General features: G+C 44.8%; 1 protein-coding gene across 9 annotated transcripts in view; it reads right to left on the reverse strand.

Moving 5' to 3' along the window:
* Wwc1 (WW and C2 domain containing 1) overlaps nt 1–26636 on the reverse strand; it is a 170273-nt gene that overhangs the window by 66487 nt on the left and 77150 nt on the right. For all 9 annotated transcript variants that reach the window (XM_004836413.4, XM_087194506.1, XM_087194505.1 and 6 more), the window contains 3 exons: nt 17622–17825; nt 6580–6656; nt 5202–5281 (listed from right to left, as the gene is read on the reverse strand). In XM_004836413.4, the coding sequence (XP_004836470.2) occupies nt 5202–5281; nt 6580–6656; nt 17622–17825 (361 nt within the window). The remainder of the gene's footprint in view (nt 1–5201; nt 5282–6579; nt 6657–17621; nt 17826–26636) is intronic.

Genomic DNA, 26636 nt, shown 5'->3' on the forward strand with positions numbered 1-26636 from the left:
CCCTGACTCGACGATGGTAGGCTTGGAATCAGAGTCCAACATGTTTGAATACTTTTAGGATCTAACACAGAAGAGTTCTCTAATCTGGGGATCTCAATCTCTGCAATCTTTACATTTGAGGTTGGATAATTCTCTCTTGGTAAAGGGGAGGGGAGTCCTTCTGCCACTGTAGAATCTAGCAGCATCCCTGGCCTCAGGCCACAAGATGCTAAAAACACAACCTTGACATGGGACTCCTAGTGTCCTTGGGGAGAGAGGATCAAAATCAGCCCTAGTCAAGAACCACAGTCTTGTGGGCCTGGAATGTAGCTCATTGGCGCCATGCCTGCCTTGTAAGCACTAAGTCCTGAGTTCGATCCCCAGTACCACCAAAAAAACACACACAAAAACCAAAAGAACCACTGTCTTGTAATATGCAGGTGTTCAAGAAATAGATACAATGAAGAAATGTCAGAAGGATAAAAATTCCCAGCCTTAGTTCTACCTATTAGTACAGTGAGCTTGGGCCTGGCTTTCAACCACACAAGGCCTCAATTTTCTCCTCTTAAAAAAAAAAAAAAAAATCCCCTATCAGATCATCTGCCTGGCCCACATTTATGGAGTTGTTATATATCAATTCAGATAAAGGATGGTAAAATCCTGTGATGATCTAAGAAGTGCTGTACAAACGTAAGGGATTAAAACACTTCTATTCCAGAAAGCTTACTGGCTTTATCCAGACCCTACATGGGAGGTTCATTCTGACTGGGGAAAAAGTACTAAAAAAAAAATACAAGGCCATGGGTCTTCTTTCTTTCTCTTTAAAATTTTTTTGTGCTGCTAGGGATCAAGCCTAGGGCCTTGCACATGCTAGACAAGCATTTACCACTGAGCTATAACCAAAGGATCTTGATATATTTTTTTGAAGGTCAGACCATACTAGAGATGTTTGTGTGTGTGTGTGTGTGTGTGTGTGGAGGAGGGATGGGGTGTAGAGAAGATTCTGAAGGCAGACAGGCTTTTAAGTGCTTCACACATTCATCAAAGCCTGGGACTAAAGTTCCAGTGAAGGGTGGAGAAAAGGAAGTTTGACAGTTGGAAGGAACAGTCTCAGGATGAGAAACCCTCACAGGCATGCCTCTCTGGTTTCCTGCTCTGGGCCAAATTGTCCAGGGCTAAAAATAGCCTGAGCAGGGGGAATCACAGGTTTTCATCCTGGTCTCCCAGGCAGCGCTGCCTCCAAAGACAGCAGAGGAGAGAGGGAGGCAGGGAACGTGGAATCCACACAGCCTCCCCCTGCGGTTACTCCATCCTCCGTGGAGAGAAAACAAAGCCTCATTTATGTCTCCCCACTAAAAATAGCCTGTCTATTCCCTTTCGAGGACTTGGGCCTGGGCAAGCCTGCCAGGTTGGCGAACGCTGGTCTCAAATTTAGCCTGAAAAATTCCCCTAAGGACGAGTTCCCCAGCCGTCACACTGAAGATGTTCCATGGAAAAGTCCCCAGAGCGAGCGATGGGGATGGGAGGTGGCCTTGCCCCACACTGGCCGGGGCAGCAGGTGCAGGGGAGAGCTGTTTGCTTGAGCATGACAGAGGCTGGGGCTCTGGGCCAGGGGCTGTGCCCAGCCCTTCTCTGCCAACACAGTAAGAATGGCCCTGAATCCCCAGCAGGATGGGACAGAAGCAGTTTGTCTGCTGGGTGCAAAGCTCCTCTACCTGATTCCTTCAAGGCCTTAGCAACCCGGGCTCTGGAATTTGGCTGCAGAAAGTAGCTGTGAGAGGAAACACTCGGGATGAAGCTGGGGTGGGGAGGGGTCGGGGAGAGAACAAAGGGTCACCATTATGTACCCAATGAATGCATCTTTTTTTTTTTCCTTCTTTTTGTAAAGGGAAAGAAAAGTTGTATGTGCAGGGGTGAAAGGTACAGCATATGTTTTAGAATTTCCAAATTTTACAGCTATCCTTTCTCTCCGGCCTTCTGAGATTCACAGGCCCAAAAGCTGCACAGAAGCTGGCGAAGGCAGCCGTCCTGGGCTTGTCCAGGCGTCTCTTACCTGGGCGTGGCAGCTTTTGTTATATGAAGACCCTGCCCTGCCCTCCTTCCCCCAAAGCAATGTGCCTAGTCCCAACTCTTTCCTATTCACAGGGGATCAAAGGGCAGACAGGCCAAAGCCCCAAGCTTCTATTTTAATTTTTATTTTTCTTTCTCTTCTAAGAGGTTTCCTTCAATCCTTAGCAAACTCTCCTTTCTTTCTTTTGAAAATTGGTGTCGCTGGCATGAATCGGACAAAGGGATCTGTGGCAGAGTAACTGCTCAACAAACCTCAGCTGTGTAATCACCATCGTGACAGCAAACACACGTCTCTTAAGAGCTATCTTACTAGGCTGCAGTCACCCGCTAAAAGGGCAAATGACATGTGGTCAAAGTCATCCTGGGAAGTCCCTCAGTTATTCCTTAGGGATGAGTTTCACCTTCCCTCGTGTTTCGCAAAGACAAGAGGCTAAGAAATGGAAGTGACTGAGCTATACCTACCTAGATCTTTAATAAAGATTTCAAGGGAAAATGTAAAGGGGTCTTACATTTACTGGATAATTCAATAATTCTCCCAATATTACCAAAAAATTAAAAACATTAAAAGTCCAGCAGCCCTGGAGTAGGGTATGGCTAGTGGTGGAGAGTGTGCTTAGCAGGATCAAGGCCCTGGTTTCAGTCCCCAGCACAGAAAAGGAAAGAAAGGAGAGAGAGAGGGAAGGAAAGGGAAAAAGAAAAGAAGTCCAATAGTCTTGAGTTCTAGTCCCACTCCGACATTTGTCAGCTGGGTGGGCTTGGGCAGATTTTCAACCCTGTCAATGTCTTCATCTATAAAATGTGGCAAAACAAAAACTGCTCTTACTGGGGTATAAGTAAGGAAATGAGGGGGGTTGGGTAAATAAAATGGCTCCCTCAGCACAGTGTCTAACCCAGCGAGGGAGGATGTAGAATCTTAGAATCCACCTGTGTTCCCTTCCCAGTCCAGTAGGACAACTGGCTGGAGGTCAGCACTGACTCCTCTTGCCTAGCTCTCCCAACATGCCAGGTTCTGTTGTGTCCAGCACAGGGGTTTTCCAATTGAATCACTGCGACTGACCACAGGTTTTTAGATAACGTAATCAAAGCTCAGAAGAGTTCGGTCATTTTTCCAAGGTCCCAGGGAACAGGGATTTGACCCCAGGCACTCTGCCTCCTAGGGTTGATTCCATACCTTCTCTGGCAGGGCATACGTTAAAGCAGATGCCTCCCTCCATACCGGAGGCAGAGCCAGGCTTCCGGCTAAGAAGTGTGGGCAGACAGAGCTGCAAAGGAGTCTTATCCGTGCCAGATATCAAACAAGGGGTGAAGGGGGGAAAGGGGGCCTTATCTTTGGGGTTTCGGCATCAGGCATCAGCTTACCAAAGGACAAGAGTTTTCAGTGCTGTTACAGGGTGACAAAGTGGTAAAACAGGTTTGTGGAGCCTCAGAGGATAAAGGGAAGTGTCCTAACCAGACGCTCTGGAGGATTGCAAGAGCAGAGGAGGGGAGGGACGCTGGGGAGGATGGTGTGGAGGTGAGCAGACCGTCAACTATCCACTCAGAAGCTGCTTGGCTGGGAAGCGCAGGACAGAGACGACTGGCTTCATAGGTCAAAAAGGAATTTTCTAAGCTCATGCTATTGCAATGCATAATCCCTGGTGCTACTGAACATTACCATGAAGTATACAGCACAAGCCCTGGCCTTAGCCAGGTTAGAATCTAGTTTGGGAGACAGGATTAATACATGTCCATATAACACTTGTGTAAATATATAAAACAATAATTTATAATGACTTCAACATGAAAACATTATGTGCAATTTATAATGCATCATACTTCTAAAACTTTCTTTTTTTCTTTTATTTTCCTTTTTCTCCCCCCAGTGCTGGGGATCACACCCAGATTCTCATGTATGCTAGCCAAGCACTCATTCCTGAGCTATATTCCCACTTAGGTCTTTCTTTCTTGTATCATGCATTTTGCTGGAGTCATGGCAGCTCTCCGGTTGACAGGGGCTTGTGGGATGGAAGGATGGAAGAACCAACCAGCCCATCAAATGCAAGCCGCAGCTCAAGAGTTAACAGGACTTGCAGACAGCCAGCTGAGACTTGGGGTCGAGGCCGTTGAGTGGTAGGGGTAGATTTGGGGCTCAGTGGATGAGGAAAAGTATGGTCAGGGATAGAGAAACAGCAAGTGACTACAGGAATAGCTGTTTACACAAGGGCACCCTCCTTGGGACTCTAAGTGAAATATGCCTGTTAGAAGGGAGAGGGTGCCTGGACTGGTGCTACCAGGTGACCTTAGAAATGACCATCCAATGAGCCACCAGAGACACTGAACACAATTCATTGAGGAAGTCCCAGTTATACGCTGTGGTTCACAGTAACAACAAGCTAACATTTATTGAGCACTTGCTATATGAGCTCAGTTTCCTTATCCACAGAATAGGGTTAGCTAGAAGAACACTGCTTACAGAGGTGCTGCAAGGAACAAATGAGTCTACTCACACAGGAGCATGGAAGGAGTCATTGCTCAGCAAATCTCAGCTAGTATAATCACGACCGTGACAGTTAACACAACTGCTCTTAAGAGACAAACAAGCTGCATCGCATTTGGCTGCAAGCCAGTCTTTAAGAGTGAAAATGACATCTGGCCGAAGTAAACCTGGAAACTCCCATAAAAGACCATGTATGTGGCCCTGTGCCCGCTTCTCTAGCACTTTGTCCTGAGAAGAGAGTGCTGTTCCTTTGGTGGAGCACTATTTGAAGTAGTGGCTCATGTTCAGGGGCCATGGAAGCAAAGAGTTTTGTTTGTGTGCACGTGAGACCACTGATCTATGGAGTAGATGGGTCAGTCGTGTGTGCAGACACGACTGACAATACCTGCTTCTGTGACTGGATCGTAGGACTCAGCTGAATGGAATAGACTTTAATGGCTTCAGGAGTTCAGAGGACAATGAGAGTTCTGTGGTCTGAAATAATTCTCCTCTTCTGCCCCAAACACCACCCTTGGGTGATGGAATCTTCCTAAATGCCAGTAGAAGAGAACTTGAATAGAATGATTAGACAGCCACATTTAGAAGTGAAGAAAGTGCCTAAAGGAAAGAGACAGAGAGGGCATTGGAGGAGCCGGCACTATGTCCAGCTATGTCCTGCCTGGCAGGGTGGACTCACTTCTTCAGGGTCTGAAAGCCTCGTTCTTTGAACTGGAGCTCATGCTGCAGGTGAACCATCTCCCTCTTCAGCTTATTGACCTGGAGGGCAGAAAAGCACATAGGGGCTGGATCAGAGGCAGACACAGAGCTGCAGGCCACAAAGGGGGGCCCAGAGCAACCTGCTGGTTCTGCATAAAGACTCAGGCCATCGTCCCTTGGACCACATTGGTCACAGCACCCTTCCCTCACTGCTGTGGGTCTGGTCTTTGCAGCTACCTATTCAGGCAGCATCCCAGCCAGAGCTCCTATAGGTCTCAGCCAGCAGGTCCTCGCTCCAGGGAAATGGCAAGTAGAGGAAGCCAACCCACTTGGGACAGAGCTGGGCCTTCCCACTTGTCTCTATGGAACCATCAGAGCCATTCTGAGGCTCTCTCTCCTGTTCTGATGCATGAGGACAATGGCAATCCTGGGGGTGGGGGCATATTACTTAAAGCAAAGAAAGGACACGAGGATGAAAAACAACGCACACAACTTTAGAGGCTAGACATGCCCAAGAGCCAGATCCAGCCTGTAGGAAGGCTTGCTTGGTCTGCAAGTACTAATAAATTTTCAAAATGAGTTGCTAGTAATTAAATATCAGAGATCTCACATCATAAGCCTAGCTATACACTTCCTTTCTAAAGATCTCTGAAGATCTGGCAATATGGAGCCTGCATTGTGGCATCGGTAAAACAGACTAGAGCTGAAATTCCACTGTCCACTGAGATAGGGCACACCTCTCCCAGTCAGCAATCCCAGACTCTCCTGCCTCTTCCCCACCCGACTTCCCCCATGTAGGGTTTCTTCTAGGCATCTGAGTTGCAGTAACTACTTTGAGTTAAACTAAAGCAATATTCCCAATATTGACTTTACCAAGAGTAAGCCATTGAACCGCTGTGCCTTAGATTTCCTGGGAGTAAAATGAGCATTATAATACTTACCCCACAAGGTAATCAAGAATTAAGATAATACAGAAAAAGCAGAAACTAGGAAGCAAATACACTATTCTAAGAACTTTGGCAGAAGATTTGAGTCTCACATGACCTTGGTTAAGTTTCTTAGCTCCCCTAAGGCTCTGTTTGTTCATTTTTAAAATGCAGAAAATGACAGCAGCTACTTGATGGTGTCATTGCAAAAATGTGAGATGGTACACAGGAAGCAGAGACCACAGTGTTGTGGCTGGTATATGGCAATCATGAAATGGAAGCTGTTACTAGGGCTACAACTACTGCCACTGCTGCTGTCATTTGGAGCTTGTTGGTCAGCACTGGCCACCACAGCTGGATGAGCATCTACTCTGGCCTATGGCTGGGTTCAAGGCTTGGACCCAAACCTGGACAAAGGTGAAGAGGCCTTACCCGGGACTTTGCAGTGGCAATTTCTGCTTTCAGGATCTCAGGGTCATACTTAGAGCTGGAGGATGAGCCAGAGACCACTGTAACGAGAAAAGAAAAAAAAAGGCATTTCAGCACAGTTGCCTTTGGGGGTAGGGGTGCTTTTCTTAAGGTCCAAAGTGATTTCTGTAAGGTCTGTTATGGGTTGTATCTTGATGTTCCCCTCAAAGCCTCAGGCAGTCATAGGTGGGGCTTCTCCAGAATTGACTCATGGTGCAATGCTAGGATCTAGGGCACTAGGATTGAGGGTGTGAGTGCCACCCCTCTAGTAGTCTGCATAGAGAAAAGAGGCAGAAAGACACTGCTGAGAGTCCCACCCCCTTCCCTTGTTGCTTTTGCCCTCTTCTGTGGCCATGAACTGTTGCCCCTCTGCCACCCGGCCTTGGAGCCAGCTGATTATGGACCGAAATCTCTATGAACTGTAACCCAAATAAACCTTTCCCCCATTAACTTTGGGTGTCAGGTATTTTGTCTCAGTAATGAGAGAAAAGTATCACAAGGTCCAAAGGGAGATTTGTTAAATAAATATGATACACGCATAAAAATGGGGGCTATGCAACATATACAGTTTAAAATGATGTACAGAAGCCTGGCATGGTGGCGCATGCCTGTAACCCCAGCACTTGAGGAGGCTGAGGCAGGAGGATCACTGCAAGTTTGAGGCTAGCCTGGGCTACATAGTGAGTTCAAGGGCAGCCTGAATTAGAGTGAGACCCTGGCTCAAAAAATCCTAAATGATAAATTAAAATTTTAAATGATGCATAGAAAACTACCAAATAATAAGGCAACATGTCCAAAACTTATTGTTATAGCTGGGGATTTAGCTCAGTGGTGGCGCACCTGCCTCACAAGCGCAAGGTCCTGAGTACAAGCACAATCCCCAGTACTGGAAAAAAAACCCAACTTACTGTTTTAATAAGTCCAGTGTACAAAGAAACATAAAAAATAATTTAACACTGCAAAATATACACAGTTTACAAATGAATACACTTGAGTCTAAAATGATTGGGTGGCCAGGGATGTAGTTCAGTGGTGTAGAACCTGGCAGGTGTGAGGTCCTGAGTTCGATTCCCTGTACCAATCAATCAATCAATCGGTCAATCAGACTGGGTGATGGGCATGCAGCTCAATGGCAGAGTATTTGCCCAGCAATGCAAGAGGGCCTAGGTTCAATCCTCAGGACTGAATGAACAATAAAAATAAAATAGGTTGGAAAGAAATGTACCAAAAAGATAACACTGATACTTAGAGAGGTAGATGATGAATGATATTCTGTTTTCCACATTTTCTAACATGAACGTCAATTTTCTTATCAGAAAAAATTACTAAACACTATTAATTTTCTCCTTTATATTAAAATACATCTGAAAAGGAAAATAAATGACCCCAAATCCTCCTAGTTTAATGCAATTAATTTTTTCCCTAATTGCCTTCCTGTGTTTCTCTACAGTTCCATCATGTTGTGGTAATTTTGAAATAATAGTTATGTCTTGGAAAAAGATCTTACGGCTTATGATAAAAATGAACATAATAGAGTAAAATGTACTTCAAGGAGAAAAAGGAGGTGGGGACAAAGCAAAAATCAGGGTAAGGAGGTAAACATTCAGTAAGCATAAGATTAAGGCTCGATGCATACCGGGAAGTCCCACTTCCTAAGGTGGCTCTGAGCTTCTTCATGTGAAGAGGGAAGCAGCCAGATATGAGGAACATGGTGTCCTTAAGATAAATATGACCCCCCTGTGCAGAAAAGGACAGTGGTTCTTGGGAGGCCAGAAATGTATTTCTCCTGAGTCCTTAATCACATCAGTGAGCATTTTCCACTTACCATCACATGCCTATCACCTGCAGTGAAATTACCTGCTAGGACCTGGATATTTCTGAGGCTAGAGATGCATTGCATGTATCTGGAGAATGCTGGCAACTTCCAGAGTCTGGAGGTGAAAGTGACAGTAATGAAGGGGGGATGCTGCTCTGCAGATTTGGTTAAAGTAGTTCAGTGGGCCTTTGGATTACGAATGGCGAAAGCTAAAATGTAACACTGGGAAGTCGGCAAAGGAAAAAACCGCTCTGTGTAGTAACATAAAGAATATAACCACGGGAACAAATGTAAGAAGACTGGGAGAGGGGGGAGAAAGCAACTATGAGCATGGTGCATTTCCGCCAACGATGACGACAGTGATGGTGACGATGGGTCCTGGGGTTACCGGAAGAGACAAACAGAGCCCACACCAGGGTGGAGGGGGCCTTGAAGACTGTTTTGACCATGGAACTGCAACTCAAGGTATAGAGAGATTTCATTTCCAGATCTGAGGTTTTCACTTTCGTCTGCTGTTTCTTCTGGTCTTTGCTGGACTTGGGGGTTTTAGGGAGAGAACTGGTTGAATACAGAGCTGAAGGCATTGCTGTACGCATATTCCCAAACAGCCACACTTCTACGACATTTTAAGGTGGTTCACACTGTTTGCTACCCTGTGATTGGCAGCAAGAGCACAGTGAATGCGGAGAGAAGTTGTCAATGTGGAAATAAGACAGGGAGATGGACAGAAACGTCATCAAAGGGAGGGGCTGTTCTATGAGCACCTATCCTGCCAAGGACCTTGGTCACTAGGCTGTGCTGCTGGGGATGGGAGGAGACTTTCGGGGAATGCGAAGAGCGCTGTGGTAGCAGCCTAGGAAGAAGAGCTGCTAAAAAGGGACCGGACACATGCAAGCACAGGAGAGGGTGGCTATAGGGACCCGTTCTGTCCCGTCAAGGCTGACCTGAGGAATGTCACCGTCCTTAGGCGTGTCCAGAAATCCTGGAAGGAAGGGAAGCCAACAAAGGAAAAACTGTCAGCTGAGCCACCAGGAGCTCATACTCATGCTGAGGAGTATTACTATGAAGGGCAGTCTGCACCCAAATCTACTCAAACGGAATATGGACTGGGGCTTATTTGGTAAGTAAGCTTTTTACTGAAGTAAAAAATACATTCATAAAAAGGCACAAACCCTATGAGTGCAGCTCAATCAATTTTCTCAAAAGAAACATTCAAATTCAAAAACAAACCATCAAGGCTCCAATCCGGGCATGGTCACCAGCCTCCCCTTTCTGCCTCTCTTTGCTACTTTCTACCTAAGGAACTTTATATTTAAACAAGACCTTCAAGACTGTCTTGTCTCATTTGTTAAATAACTTTTAGTTTCTATCAAAGTTATGTATGAACACAGTTTAACAGCCCAATGTAGAATGTCTATAATGTTTGCTATTTAAAAAGAGCATTCTACAGCCTTTATTCCTATGATTCATATCTCAAAAGGGAATCATTTTTAATGATTCCAGGTTTTTGTTTGTTGGAGACAGGTTCTCATTTTATGTGGTTCAGGGTGGTCCTGAATTTATAGTAATCCTCCTGCTTCAGCCTCTTGAGTGCTGGGGTTGCAAGGGTGTACAACCACACCTGGCCGTTCCCAGTTTTCAGGGGTTTTTCTTTTTCTGGTACAGGGGATGAAACCCAGGGCCTCACAATGCTAGGCAAGTGCTCTACCACTGAGCTACACCCCAAGCCCTTCAGGCAGGCCCCTAGGTATCTACTCATAGTATGTATGGTTGCTGCTAGATTTTTCAGTTTTAGGAATTATTTATTCACTTCTTCATCTGGAGGACAGGACTTAGTTTCTTTTCCTTCCCCAGCCTCTACACCATCCCTGTGTGCCCATCACTTGGCTCCTAAAAGACACAACAATCTTTGGGAGAAAGCAATCTCCCAATCAGTGTTTGCATCATTTTACTCTGGAAACATTGTTCAGGGAGGAGTCGGCCAGCTGACTTTGCTTACTCTTCCTTTCTAGCACAATTAAAAAAAAAAAAAAATTCCCCCTCTGGAGTTAATGATTGCTATTTTCACATTTGCTTAGTTTCTACAAACATCACAAATTCATCCTCACATTCTTCCGGTTATCTAACTCTTTTCTCTTGGAGTCCAGGCCAGCCTGTGTTCCACCAATGCCATCTCTGCTTCCCTGTGAGCTGAATGCTGGCTAATACAGGCCACCGCACTGAGCTCCTCCTTCACGGTTTTCCAGCATCCTCTGAGTCTCCCTCTTTGGAATCTGCTCCCCTTTTGGTAAAACACCACTTCTAGCAGCTTCCTGAGAAAGAAAATGTGAAGGAAATAAACTTTTTTTTTTTTGGTACCGGGGATCGAACTCGGGACCTTGTGCTTTTGAGGCAGGCGGTGGCACCATTGAGCTAAATTCCCAGCCCAGGAAATAAACCTTTTGAAAGCTTGTGTAATTCAAAATGTCTTTATTTTACCCAACACTTAGGTAGTTTTGCTGGATATAGGATTCCAGGTCAGAGCTGACTTTTCTTAACATTTTAAAGGCATTACACCACTGTCTTTCAGGTTTCCAGATCACTGTGAGAAATCCAAAGCTATTCTGGGTCCTGATCACTTCTGTGTGACCTGATTTTTCTCTCCGGAAGCTTTCAGGATGTTGAATTGCTCCCAGGGTCTGAAGTTTCATCATGATCTATCCAGGTGTGTTCATTTTCATCCATTGTGCAGGGTGCTATGTGAACCCTTTCCATTTAAAAACTCTCTCGGTTCCGAGAAATTTTTCTGAGTTATTTCATGGATGGTTCTTCATTTATTTCCTCTGTTCCATCTGGAACACTTTTTAATCTCAGGCAGTAGATCTCCTGGACCAGTGCTCCTTTTTTTCCCCCTCTCATGTCTAATCTCTTACATTTGTACTCTGCTTCTGAGAAGATTTCCTCAGTTTTAATTATCCAGTCTTCCTAAGGAGTTTTCATTTCTGAAGTCAGATTTTAATTTCCCATGTCTCATGTTGTTACTGGCAGGCTCTCTGTTCTAAAATGTAACTCCCTGTTCTTGACACCTGTGTGGCTTCTCCTGTGGTTTTTTCCTCCATGCCTACTTCTTGCTTCTGCCCCCTTCAACGTGTGGTCAGTCGATCACTTCCGCTGTGGGACATCTGCAGCCTTGGCCATCAGCCTATGTGCAAGAGTAGGGACATCCCAAGCTGATGGGAGTGAAGCTTGCTGTGAGTCGCACAGTACATGGTTTGGCCGGCTGTTTCATCCGGGAATCCTCAACATCGGTGTCATGGTATATCTTTTCTGGTCAGATTTCCTAGACTCTTCTGTTCAGCCTAGAGGCCAATAGCCTGGCACCATTCTGGGCATTGAACAGAATATGAGGGCTAAGCTCTCAGTAGCCTCCTCTATGTTCACATAATCACTGTTTTCAGTGTTCAGTTTGAACTTGCCTGGTGTCTTTTAGTCCAGAAGCTCTGTTTCACTCTCACCAGAAAATAAACCTGTAGTCTTTTGCCAGCTTGCAGATGGGTAGTTGCCGGCTATACCAATACAGGGAGGGGATCTGAAGCCCTGTCTCAAAAACAACTTTCACCCAGTCCTCTTCATCTGAGATCCTTCTCAGTTCCCTCCCACTTCCAGAAAGCTGCTGCCACCAATCTCCAAGGCTTTTTTTACCAGTGCTGGATGGAGAACAGAGTGTTTTTAGTTTTCCTAACTATCAGCCCATTGTTTTCTCTTTTCTCAGGCCTCCCAAGCAGGTTTCCCTCTGTCCAACTGCTTTGCAGCTTGCAAAACTTACTGCTCTTTTTTCTTTCCCCAGTTCTTCCTGTCCTTGTGAATATGGTCCTTTCAAAAAATGTCTTATCTGGTATTTTTTTAGTTTCAGGAACAAGTACTACCAGCTGGGTGGTTCAACTGATGGTTTTAATCATGTGGTTTCAATCATTTCTTTTTCAAATAGGGAATCAAAGCCTAGAGAGAGGAAGGAGCATGGTGAGTTTGCAAAAGAATGCAACAGTCCTGAGTCCTCAACATTGCTGAGGCTGGGAGGAACCAAGTGTGGCCCAAGAACCTTTGCATTAAACTGGCCAATGTGAATTAAAGGAGAATTAAGGTCAGACACACCTGGTATAAAGGCTAACTGCGCCCCTTTATACTACTGTGACTTTACTTGCTCTTCTTTGCCTGTTTCTTTGTAAAATGAGAACAATATCATCTTGTGGGATTTTGTGGGGTGGGGGTAACTTGCTCAGGCAGAGCACTAGCCTACTGCTCTCCAGGCATAGGACAGGTGCACCTTAAATGTTGTCCCTTCTCCTTCCCCGAGGACCTAGAGATGATACCAGAGGACTGACAAGTTTCCAACTTGGGGCAGGGCGGCACCTATTACGAGGAGACACTGCAGCTACATCCAGGTGGCAAAGTCCTCACAAGCTGTCTTGAGTTTGGAGGAGAGGCATGTGGCCTCACCGGTATGTCACCTGCAGAGCTTGAGTTGGAAGGCACACCTGGCTTGTAAAACCCAAAGAAAGTGTCATGCTGAGGCTTTGGTCACACCTCATTAAACTGGGGTGCATGGGCTGGGGAACTCCCCAGTTCCTGTCTGGTGGGGACCTCAGACCCAGGTGCCTGGAATGACTCTGGTCCCTTCAGATGGAAGATCTTTCAAAAACACTTAAATGGCAGTAGCCTCTGAGGCCAGTGTAGCTTTTGGGGATGTCTAAAAGTCATACGAAGAACTGCAACCTTTACTTCCTTCCTACCTCTGGGCATGTACTTACAGGTCAAGTACTCCTAACTGCAGTGCACGCTATGAGAAAGTCTTTTGGCTTTCAGACTTTCAGATTTTGGAAAATGTGCAGTATATAGAATGAGGTATCTTGGGGGGTGGGACCCAAGTCTAAAGGGGAAATTCATTTATGTTTCATATAAACCTTATACACCTGGTTTACAAGGAATTTTATATAAAATTTGTAATAACTTCGCCTATGAAATAAAGTTTCATGGTATGGAATTTCTCATTTGTGGATCGTGGAGCATTTTGGATTTTAGATTTTCAGATGAAGAATGCTCAGCTTAAATTTTTATTGGTGCCAGAGATCTGTTAAAATTTTTTGCCACCAGCCAGGTGTGGTGGTGTAAGCCTGTAATCCCAACACTTAGGAGGCTGAGGCAGGAGGATCACTGTTTGAGGCCAGCCTGAAACACATACTGAGACCTATCTCAAAACAAACAAAAAAATTTTGTCACCAACAATGCCAATGAATTTTGTTATTTATTAGGAGCTTAAAATATGATACATACTATCCCAGGTACTTTATTAGCTTAAGTCCCAGAATACCCCTATGAAAGATATTATTATTAGATCAATTTTTAAAAATTTGTATTAGTACACATTTGCAGTACATGATTACATTCATCATGAGGAGTTGGTACCTGTACATAACACATCTTAGATCAATTTTATATATATAAAGAAAGCTGAGGCCCAGGAGTGGCATAATTTGCACCGTGCGGCTTGGCTGATAATCTGTGTAACCTAGATTTGAATTTAGGCGGTATGGTTCTAGTACCCACACTCAAAATATCATGTGATGCGCCTCGTCTCCATGAGAATATTTATCGAGCCATCAACATGTTCTAAGGAAAACTTGCGGGGTGCTTTCTCTAGAATAGTAGTTTTTGTCTGGGGGCAGTTTTGTCTCTGAGGGGACAAGTGGAGATATCTAGAAGCATCCGTTTGTCATCACTTGGAATGAGGTGCTCTTGGCCTCTAGTGGGTTCAGACCATCAATGCTGCCCGAATCCTATAATATCCAGTGAAGCTTTGCCCAGCCTAAAATGTCAGTAGTGCTGTGGCTGAGAAAACCTCAAATGGACCTGTCGGACGATGGTACTATATAAACATAAGTCATCTGAGACTCCCCTAAGAGTCAGCAGGACTGCTGGAAGGGACACGTAGCCCAGGGCCTCTGACCACAGGCTCCAGTGATCCCACCTCCCCTGACAGTGTTTCTCCAGGGAATGCTTCATTCTTATGTACGACTCTTGACCAGACTCCTTTTCCCTCCTGATTTTTAATTTTGAAAGCTTTATATCCATGCAGAATTTGAAAGTAATATAATAAGCACTGATAAATTGTTGCCCTAGATCTACTAGTTTCTGACACATTTCCACATTTGTTCCATCCATCCCTCCCCCAACCCTAATTTTTTCTCTCAGTGGGGTGCCTGGTTCACAGTAAACCTTCAACAAATGATGACTAGAAACTATGGCAAAAGATGAAAACCCATACCCTATGCAAAGCCATCAATGCATCGTCCACATCTAGCTCGATATCACTTGTTTCCTCTCCCTCCCCAACCCCGATCTTTATGAATAATTTCCAGACAAGATACCACATGCATCTTCTAAAAACAAAGACATTCTCCCACATATCCATAATGTCATTACCACACCTCAGGAAACTCATTCTCCAATCGTCTGAGAATGTCTCGATGGCTGTTTCTCCCCCAGTGCGGGTTCTACTTCGAAATGCAAACATTTCACTTGGTTGGTATGCCTCTTCAGGCTTTTAAAAATCCAGGCCAATTATCCTGCAGTCTCTTCTACATTGCGGATTTGTCTGGCTGGGTTCATAATTAGATTCAGATTAAGCATCTTGGTGAGGGCACCTCGGTGGGGATTTTTCTGTGTCAAATCGGATGACCTCTCGGATGGCATGAGAGGTCAACTGGTCTCCTATGAGGATAAACATGGTGGTCCCACACCTCTAAAATGGGAATGCACACTTTACCCTCTGAAATTTGTAAGAATCTGTGGGGTAGTATTTTGGGACCATCTAAAGACCTGCCCCCCAAAAGTAGGGAGATGTAGGGTTTTTTTGTTTTTTGTTTTGTTTTGTTTATTTTTTAGACAGGGTCTTACTTTGTAGTTCTTCAGGCTGGCCCTGAAGTTACCATGTAGCCTAGGCTGGCCTCAAACTCTTGGTGATCCTCCTGCCTCAGCCTCCCGAGTGCTGGGATAACAGGAGTGCACCACCAGGCCCAGCTGGGAGATGTGGTTTTTTTGTTTTGTTTTTCTGGTACTGGGGATTGAACTCAGGACCTTGTGCTTGCCAGGCAGGTGCAGTGCCACTGTGCTAAATCCCCACCTCTGGGAGATGTGTTTTTATATACATCTGTCACCTTTCAGACCATGGAACTTTAGGGAGAAAGAGAAAAAAGAAGATCACTTCACCTTTTCAAACTTGAGTTTCACCAGGGACAATAATAATTCCTTTTCAGGATGAAGGTAATGATAATATTATGCACTGAATGGCATCTTCCCCCAAATTCCTAAGTTCATGCCTTAACCCTGAAAGTGATGGTACCTGGAGATGGAGGCTCTGGGAGATAATTAGGTTTAGATGAGATCACACAGCTAAGCTGTCATGATGAGGTCCTGGTGACCAGAGAGCAGACACCAGAGAGCCTGCAGTCTGTCTCTCAGTCCCAACCAAAGTGGGAAGGCTGCCACCTGTGAGCCAAGCAACCAGGCCAGCACCTTGTGCTCGGATTTCCAGCCTCCAGCACTGTGAGAAAGGTAATGTGTGAGGTACAGGCCAACTCATCTATGGTACTGTTATGGTGGCTCAAGCTGATGAGGACAGATGCAGCACTAAAACCGTCACAACAGGCTTTAGGGTATTCTCTGACCCCAAAATAGCTAACGAATGCAACATAGTTCCTTTCTACAGTCTCTGACATTCTGGGAGTTTTCCTGAGTTGCCATGGGGCAGTGAGTGACCCCGCAGGGTTTGCCCCATCTTGTCAGCAGGCTGAGCTTCCCAAAGCATGGGCTTCAAACAGGAAGTATGTCCAGTGGCGCAACCAAACCACGGGACCTCGCCATCACATTCAAAGGCTGGTCCCCAAGGCTTGGCCCACAGTGAAAATGTAGGGGGTGGTGACGGAATGGGTTGGCAGCTCATCACTGCCTCTCAGCAGCTGGAAGACCCAGGGCATACTGCTGATCCTAAACTTTACTTCCTTGTCTGCTAAAGGGAGATATTTATTGCACTTGAATTAATAGCTGAATTGCACAGAATTGTTAGGAGGATGACCTAAAATAGTGTATTCAAGACTGCAGCAGAGTGCCATGTAACTTGTAACAAGCATTCAAGAAATGCAACAAAGCTTTGGTTGTTAAAAACTGTGGCAAAAGACAGAAGTCCCAGCACACAGGAGAGAGTCAGTATGCTCTTTACGGCCACAGTCCGGCACCTCACTGGGAAAGAAGAACAAGGGGGACACTAGCAGGCCTGCATGCTCCTTAGACCCCAGGTCGAATAATAAGGTAAAGGCCATGGCCTACAAAGCCTGTATTCTAGTGGAAGCAGATGTACTGTGCTACGCGCAGTTTAGAAAATTAAGAGAGCCACGAGCAAGACTAACGCTGGGGAAGAGGGATTTTAAGAGTGCTGTCAAAGCAAGCCTCTCAGAGGTGATAATCTCTTGGAGGAGAAGCAGCTTGCTTGGCAAATGGATCAACAGAAAAGCATTCTGACAAGGAGAAGAGCAAATGCAAAAGCCCTGAGGTTGAAAAGCCCAGGGTAGGCAATAGAGCGGTGTGGGTGTGTGAGCACAGTGTGTGTGTGTGTGTGTGTGTGTGCGTGTATAACTCAGTGTGTCTGGAGCCTACAGACAAGGGTGTGAGAGGAGGCAGGAGAAGCCAGGAGAGGCCTCATCATGAAGAGCTTTGTGGGCCATCGAAAGATGAATGTAAAGGCACTGAGGGTTATTTGCTTGTTTTTAAGACGCAGTAAAACACACTTTACATACATTTCCCATTTATCCATTTTGAAGTGTACCATTCCATGGCATTGCACGCACTCTCCCTGTGGTGAATGTACACGTCATGGTCATGGCCATCCACTGAAGAGCTCCCTCTTCACACACTGATGTTCCCATTAGACTGCAGCTCCCCACCTCCCCAGACACTGAGGCTTGGCGCTCTGGGATGATCACAAATGAAAATGGAAAGGACAAGGCAACACACGGCCAATGAACCATCTGCAACGCACAGGTGGGAGCAGAGAGAGCGGAGAGGGGAGGGTCGTGTGGACAAGGAGTGGAGGTGGAGACCGGGCAGACCGGAGGGGCTAGGCAGCAGCGCGGCGCTCGCGTGGGAGGGAAGTACTCACAGCTGACCTGGGAGCCCAGCCTGTGCTCCCAGAAGGCGTGCAGCTGCTGGTACTCCTGCTGCGCGAGCTCCAGGCGCTGCTGCTTCACCTGGTAGACCTCCTTCTGGGCGCTCAGAGCCTCCTGGGCCACCACCAGGTAGTCCTTGAGCATGTGCTCCTGCTCCCGCCGCCACTGCACCCGCGGGTCCTCGATCTGCGTAGTTTCTGCAACAAGACCGAGACCCCGAGTTAGCGTCTCACTAGCGCCTGCTGCATCCGGGGCCTTGGGAGCCACTGCCAGGAAAGAAACACAGCGCAGAGCAGTTCACAGTCAACGCAAACGCGTGCAACTCATTTACAGTCGGCAGGGCGTCTCCATCTGGATCAGCTGGGAAACAAAAAGTAAACCAGGATCAACTTCCTAAGTGAAAGTCGATCTCTTGAGAACAGACAGGAGAAAGACCAGGTTTAAAAAAGCTCAATGGCATCACAGATTCTCAATTATTGAGGGAAGAGCAAAGAGAGGAATATAAACCCGGTGTGGTGGCACAAGTTTGTAATCCCAGCACTCGGGAGGTCGGGAGGCTGAGGCAGGAGGATCACTGTGAGTTTGAGGTCAGCTTGGGCGGGGGAGAATAAAGCAGTAATGCTTTAGACAATGTGGACAAGTAAGGACTCTGTGCCCTGCTAAGAAGTATAAAGTACAACAGGGTTACTAAAGAGTTCTATGACCACACAGATTAGGAGCCTTATAAATGTTAATACTCTTCATAATTCCTCCTTATAGTAGTTATGAAAAATATTTTAAAATTCAAAGATGCATTTGCACAAAACTAACATATAGCAAGTACGTATTTAATGTTTATGTCAAGCACTCTTCTAAGTATTTCAAATGTATTACCTTCTTCAGTCGTTACACTGACTTTGTAAGGAAGACTGTTTCTTCCCCATTATATGAGAGAAAACTGAGACACAGGTTAAGTAACTTGTTCAAGGATACACAGGAAATAACTGCTTGAATAAGTATGCTTTATTTACATAATGTACTACAAGGCATTATTAAAAATAATGTCTTTGGAAATAAATTAACAACAACAAAAGGGACACAAATTAACAAAATTGAAAGAAAGGTGCTTAGGATAAAAAATGAGTAGAAATGCAGGGTGCAAATCTGAATAAGTACTTTTGTATTTATCAAATAAATATCTTCAAAAATAATATGAAATGGTAAAATATCAGTCAATGGAGTGCTAAGATACTTTTCTTCATGCTTTTTTATTTTTACAAATTATGTGCACAATAAACACATACAGTTATAATCTGGAGGGGAAAAACACACACACCCCCGCCCCCTACCAGGGATCGAACTCAGGACCTTGTGCTTTCGAGACAGGCGCAACATCACTGAGCTAAATCCCTGGCTGGAGGGGAAAAAAGACCTTTAAAAATACAGCTGAGCAAACATGAAAGTGACAAAGCAATGTCTAAAAGTCAGGGCGTGTGAGCTGTGCTAAGTCACCTCCTAACTGTAAGGTAGGGCAGGAGAGGTTGACGACAAAGCAGAGCTGTACAATCATGGCTATTTGCTTTTTCCAGTCTGTAGAAAGATCTTTTTTGTTTTTTGCTTACCTCAAAGAATTTTATTAATTTTGAATGGGCTACTAGTGAATAAAAATAGGCAGCCATATTCACCAACATCCTGCTTTATGGCTTCTCTTGATCATTCAGAAGATCTGGCTACCTTGCATCCACAATTTGCCACATCGAGCAAAACCTGATCTGCTTCATTCATGCATGGCATGTGCCTGGCTCTGGAACAGTGAAGTCTGTGCCTCCTGCAGCCCTCATTCCTCCTACACATGTCCAGTGAGCATCTCCAGGGAGAAGGAGAAAGACCTGGAGCAGAGGCCGGAGTTCTCATCCTTGCCGATTGCCGTGTGACGCGGGGCAGGCTGCAGAACCTCTCTAAATCTACTTCTGTACCTACCGAGGGCAGTCATGGGCCCTGCACCACTGTGCCAGGAGACCAAATTATTGGTGTTCAGAGTTTTACTTTCATTCGGGGGCAAGCAAAACCTAAGCCACTATCTAGGCCCAATTTCGGAACAGTCAGAATGGCAATTCTTGAAGATCCTTCTCCTCCTTCTCAGAAAAGAAAAAAAAAAAAAGAAGAAGGTCTAAAGATTGCTGAGAGGGACCACAAAATTGCTTCCCATGAGGGAAGCTTTATATCCCTTCAACTAGCAAGAGGGAGGAACAATTACAAGACTGAGAAAAAGAGAGGGGGCGGGGAGGGTGGAAGGCAGGAAGCTGGGCTTCGGGCAGAGGCTTGGGGCCCATCTCCCAGCAGCAGGTGTGGGGCCCCTGGGGTTCGGACATGTGTGTCCTCGTGGGCACCAGCACTACCCCTCTAGCTGGCAGACTGCACTGCTCAGGTCCACCCTGTCCAGGCAAAGCTAGAGATTTTCATCCAGTACTGGGGATTGAACCCAGGCCTTTCACACTGAGCTACATCTTCAGCCCTGTTTTTTTTGTTTTTTTCTTCTGAGACACGCTCTCCTTAAGCTGTTCAGGCTCAAGCTTGCAATCCTCCTGCCTCAGCCTCTCCTACACTGTGGGGCTTACAGGTGTGCACCACTATAACCAGCTTAGAGATGGTTTCTAAAGTAAGTGTGTATGTGTATGTGTGTGTGTGTGTGTGTGTGTGTGTGTGTGTGTGTAGGGGGACTGGGGATCAAACCCAGGGCACTGTGTGTGTAGGCAAGCAATCTACCACACCCTCAAATGTAAAAACTGAGCTACATCCCCAAAGATCAAAACCAAAATCTAAAAATTACAAACCTTATGTCTGTGGGTGTGGCCCAAGGGTGGTGTTTGCCTAGTACACACATGGTTCTGGGTTTGACCCTCAAGACCACAAAAAGAAACATATATACACACATACATAAACACATACATACACACGTACGTGCATACACATACAGATATAAGCATATATATATATTTTAAATATCCATATAAAATTTTCAGTGAAAAATCCCATGATTCTACCATTACCAATTTATAAAATAAGAAGTGAGAGTTTCCATCTTTCCATTCCTACTCCCCAGAAGGTACTGTTATTAGGAGTCTCACACACTAAAACATATTGCCCTTTCAATAAATAAAAATCAGTTTATGTATCAGTTATTTTTTTTGTTGTTTTTGGGGTTTTTTTTTTTTGGTACTGGGGATCGAACTCAGGTCCTTGCGCTTGTGAGGCAGGCGGCGGATCCACTGAGCTTAATCCCCGGCCCTTTTTATCAGTTATTTTTACATGAATAAATAAATAATATGAAGTTATATTTAGTTCAATAGTGGCCTGGAATTTGCTTATACCTCCAAATGTTATATACTGTCACCTTTCTTTATATGTGCATTAATTTTTTGTTTTTGGTTTTTTGGCTCACTGGTGAGTTCAGACTGGCCTCGAACTCACTGTGTAGCTCAGGCTGGCCTTGAACTCAGTGATTCTCTGAGCTCAGCATCCCAAGTGCTGGGATTACAGGTGTGCAGCACCATAGCTGGCATGTGCATAATCTTTTAAAGAGCTTCGTAGTATTCCATGGCATGGCATGAGGGTTTTTTAACCAGAACTCTGTTGGAAAACTTCTGGATTGCTTTCATTTATTTCATTACCACAATTGAGGTTGCAGTGGCATTCTTAAATATGCATTTCTATGTATTTGTGCTACTAATTCTGTAGGACGGATTTTCTTTTAGATTTTTAAATTTTTTATTAGTACACGTTGGCAGTACATAAGGATCACATTCATGTGTACATGTACATAAAACATCTCAATTCTTTATTCCCCTTCCCTGCCCTCTCCTTGGTCTCTAGATCCCCTACCTCTTCCCATTTGGAAAAGATCTATCTTCCGGTTTCCTACAGTCTATCTTTATTTCCTGTTTAAATTACTGATACTTTGTGTTTATCATGTAAGAGAAACCGTGCGGTATTTAAGCTCCTGTGCCTGATGCATCTCACTTAACGCTATTAGTGCAGTTAGAAACAGGGGCGCAGTGACCCCCTTTCCTTGGGGCTTAAGCGGGAGCTCGAGCTCGCCGGAGATGGCAGGTGCTTGCAGTGAGAGGTGGGAGGCGCCTGACCTGTAAATCCGGGAAGCCTGAGTTAGACAGAGCCCTTTTCTTCCCGGCACGCCCTAGTCCCTTTGTTCCTTTGCCGCCCCCGCCCCTTTTGCCCTTCCACCTGTTCCTGCGGCTGCCCCGAAATCTTCAATAAACTGACTAAGGTGCATGCTTGGCGATTCTTTCTCCTTGCACACAAGCAGTTGGACTACTATTGGCCCACTCAGGTGCAACATCATGGCCTCAAGGTGCATCGATTTAGGCAGGGCAGATTTCTTAGAAGAAAATCTATTGGGTTAGAGGGTACTTTTTTCTTTTCTCCTCTCCTCCTCTCCCCTCCCCACCCCTCTTCCCCTTCCCTACCTCCCCCAACCTTTCCCTTTCTTTTCCTTCCTTCCTTTCTTTATTGCTTTTTTGGAGACAGGGTCTCACTATGTAGTTCAGGCTAGCCCACACTGGCTTCGAACTCAGTGATCCTCCTGCCTCAGCCTTCCAAGTGCTGGGATTATAGGTGTGTACCACCACCAATGGCTCCATGTTTTAAATTTTAACAGATTACCTTCTAATCTGGTTCTGCCAATTTCTGTTCTCAAAAACAGCCTATGAGAGTGCCTTTCCCTGCAGATTCTTGGCAAAATTGCTTGAGCCTGTGCCTCAGAGCCAGTGACTTTGGGTCTTTTTTGGTTTATTTTTTCTTTTCTTTTCTTTTCTTTTTTTTTTTTTTTGGTACCGGGGATTGAACTCCGGTCTTTGTACTTGCACAGCAGGCTGTGACACCACTGAGCTAACTCCCTGGCCCTACTTTGGGTCTTTGCTGAACTTTAGAATTAGCTGAGTAGTTTCCCAAAACAAAAACAGGCCTGAGCCCTTTCCCAGAACACTAGTTAGAATTCCCAGGAGTCAACACAAATGTTGACTTTATAAAGTTTTTCCAGGCCCAGGCTCTGGAAAAGTGAGTTCAAGGCTAGCATGGGCTGCATAGCAAGACCGTGTCTCAAAAAAACAACAAAAAAAGATAAAAACAAAAAAAGTTTCTTCAGGACAAGGTGTGTAGCTGAGTGGCAGAGTACTTACATAAAATCCTGGGTCCCAACCTCAGCCACACGCGCACACACACACACATACATATTTTCCAGGCCATTGTGACAGGCAGGTGTAGCTGAGAACCCCTGGCTGAACATTAGAATCAACCAGGGAAATGTTTTAAATGCTGATGCCCAGGCCACGCTCCCAAACCAATTAAATCTCAGCCTCTGGGAACGGGAACAAGGCAATGGTCATTTACAAAGCTCTCCCAATAATTTCCACCAAAAGGTTGCCACTGAAAGTAACAGCCAGCATCTAAGAGATGGAACACAAAGGGGCTGTGTGGCCACTGAGGCTGGTGAGCTGCGGTGGCAGGTAAGATGCTGAACTCAGAGCCAGACACGGTGGTTCACACCTGTAACTCCAGCTACTTGGGAGGCTGAGGCAGGATGATCACAAGTTTGAGGCCAGCCTGAGCAACTTAGTGAGACCATGTTTCAAAATAAAAAATAAAAAGGGCCGAAGATGTAGCTTAGAGCCTGGCCCTGGGTTCAACCCCCAGTACCCGCCTCCAAAAAGGATCCTCTTCTGGGCCCTCTAGATTCACTCTGCGAGGGCCACTTTCCTTCAGGCCTCAGACCTGAGTCTTGCTCCTGGAAAATAAAGTTATCTGAGGGCCTTAACTAGAGGCCTAGGCAAGCCAGGTGGCTTCACTACCATCTTGTGGTGGTCCATGCTTGCTTCTGTAGTATAAATCAATATAAATACAGCGGCACCTCGGTTCATGAACTCAATTCTCTCCACGGTTCTGGTCGCAAACCAAACTGGAAGAACCAACCCAAATTCAACACTGCACCTAACCTGTGAACTTGATTCGGTTCTCACCCTACTTGGGTTTCGAGCAAAATCATAGAATCAAGTTTGTGAACCAAGGTACTACTGTTCATGGTTACATAGACAAACACAACACCCACATACCATTTCCTTTAAATTGGCCTGCAGAGTGAAGCAGGCAACATATGCTGCTGAAATCAGCTTCATTAGGCAGAGTTTAAGTACAAAGAAAGGCAAGTAAGGTGTACAGTCTGACAAGATGCACACACTATAAACCACCCCTTCAGATATTTGTAGAATATTCCCCTTATCCAGTGCTCCCTTCTGCTCTTTCCTAGTCATGACCTGCCAGCCCTCCCTTTCCTCCCAGGCCTGCCTACTGGATATATGTAATCATACAGCAGACATTCTTTGGATCTTGCTTTTCTCACTGAGCATAAGGTTTTTGAGACTCATTCATGTTGTCATATCATTGAATAATATTCCATTGCATGAATATATAGCACTTCACTTTCTCATAACCTTTTCGATTGCTTCTCATGTTGGATTATTGTGAACAATGTTGTCATGAACATGTGTGTTTAAGTCTTTGTGCAGATGTTCTCATTTTTCTTGGGCAAAAATACCCAGGGGTGGAGTTGCTGGTTTATGTGGTAGATATATGTGGAATTTTATAAAATACTAACAAACTCTTTTCCAAAATGGTTGCACAGGGCCGGGGATTTAGCTCAGTGGTTCCACCGCCTGCCTCGAAAGCATGAGGTTCCAAGTTCGATCCCTGGTACCAAAAACACAAAACAAAACAAAATGGTTGCATCATTTTACATTTTCACTATCAGTGAGAATGTAGAGGAATTCTAATTCCTACATCCTTGCTAATAGCACTGTCAATTTTTTTTTAATTTAGCGTTATGGTAGGGTGTATAAATGGTACATTGTAATTTTAATTTGCATTTCCCTGATACCCAATGCTATAAAGGGCATTTTAATGTGTCTATTAGCCATTTATCTCTCTTTGTTTCATGAAATGTCTGTTTAAATCTTTGGCCCCTATTTTTATAGGGTTGTTTGGCTCTCACTATCAAATTATAAGGGTTCTTTTTATATTCTGAATATGAGTCCTTTGTCAGATACATGTATTGCAAATATTTTTTCCTTATCAATGGCTTCCTTTTTCAGTTTCTCAAAGGCAGCCTTTGAAAACTAGTTTGTAATTTGATGAAGCCTAATTTATCAATTTTTCTTGTATGGTTAGTACTCTTGTGACTTGCCTAAAGACAAAAAACAAAAAACAAAAACAAAACTTTACTTACCCTAAAATCTTACAGATTTTCCCTTCTGTTTTTTTCTGTATGTTTTATAGTTTTTGCATTTAAGTTTAGGTCTTAGACCTAAAAGGTCTTAGTCCATTTAGTGTTTATGTTCCCATATGGCGTGAGGCAGGGGTAGAAGTAGAGGGGTGCTATTTTCTTTTTCCATGTGGATACCAGTTGTACCAGCCACTGCTGAAAGAACGATTTTTTTTTTTTTTTTTTTTTGGTACGATACAGGGGATCGAACTCAGGTCCTAGGGCTTGCGCAGCAGGTGGCGAAACCACTGAGCTAAATCCCCAGCCCTGAAAGAACTATCTTTTAGGGGCAGTCAGCTTTTTAAACACTCCTTCATTGGCTCAAAAGAGCTGTGTTAGATGCTGTTACTTCTGAGTTGGTCATAGTCCAGCTCTTCTGCTGGTACTCTTATCCTTCTCAAGTTTATCTCACCAAAATAGGTAACTTTAGACCTGGGCAGGCTCTTGGAGGTAAACTTAGCTGGCTATTTTTTGTTCTTATTTCTGTTCAAATTATACATGGACACGATTTAACAATTCAGCATACGACAAAGTTTACTTCCTTAAACATCATATCCCCATGCCTTTCTCCTTCTCTCCCCAAAAGGCAGCCACTGGCAACAAACATTCAGCTGATTTAGTGCATGACCGCGCCCGGGTATCTCGTCCCAGGCTCCAAGGCTGTACCCACACACATTCCACAGCTCGTTCTCCACGCGCCACATGGGGCCCCACTCTCAGGAGCTCTACGCAGCTCCCTCCTTCCTACACACGCCGCACATCTGCTTTCCACACAAACACAAACGCACCCACAGGCAGACAACACTGTACTTTCCAAAAGCTGCAGCAATGACAAAGGCAACTGTCTTAAAACAGCTGGACAGGGGCCGGGGATTTAGCTCAGTGGTCCCTGGTACCAAAAAAAAAAGGTATGGGGAGACCCTAAAATGTTGGGCCAGGGATTTAGCTCAGTGGTTCCACCACCTGCCTTGCAAGCACAAGGACCTGAGTTTGATCCCTGGTACCAAAGAAAAAAAAACAGCTGGACAAATGGGCCAAGGATTTAGCTCAGTGGTTCTGCCTCCTGCCTCACAAGCACAAGGACCTGAGTTCGATCCTAGGTACCAAAAAAAAAGAAAGAAAAAAACAACTGGACATTTGGAGAACATCAACATTTGTTACCGTGCAAAGAAATGCAAATTTAAAACAATGAAGTAACATGCTAAACATATGATAAATTTATAAAACAATCAAAAAGAAGTGAAAATAGCCTCATTCTGATGAAAATAAGAGGAAAACAGTACCCTTATGCTTTGTGGCAAACTCTGACCCAAACTTTGAGAATACTCATCAATCCAGGAATAGGTGCCAACTCCACCCCAAATATATACAACCTTTAATAATCTTCTATAGTCAGGATGAGTTCCAGGATCCCTGGGGATACCAAACTATGTGAGTGCTCAAATCTCTTATATAAAACGGAGTTGTACTAGGGTATATGGATGTACCTCAGTGGTAAAGTGCCTGCCTGACAGGTGTGGAGCTCTACATTCCACACTTAGCATTAAAAAAAAAAAAAAGTATGTGTGGGGATTTATATCCCATAGAACCTATGAACATTTTCCCTTATACTTCAAATCATTTCTAGACTACTTATAATGCCTAGTAAATGTAAATGTTATGCAAATAGTTATAGAGTTTAAGAAATAATGACAAGGAA

This window comes from Heterocephalus glaber, unplaced genomic scaffold (assembly GCF_053883595.1).
Source record: "Heterocephalus glaber isolate CG9 unplaced genomic scaffold, H.glaber_assembly_v1.0 deba00001606, whole genome shotgun sequence".
Classification (NCBI taxonomy): domain Eukaryota; kingdom Metazoa; phylum Chordata; class Mammalia; order Rodentia; family Bathyergidae; genus Heterocephalus; species Heterocephalus glaber.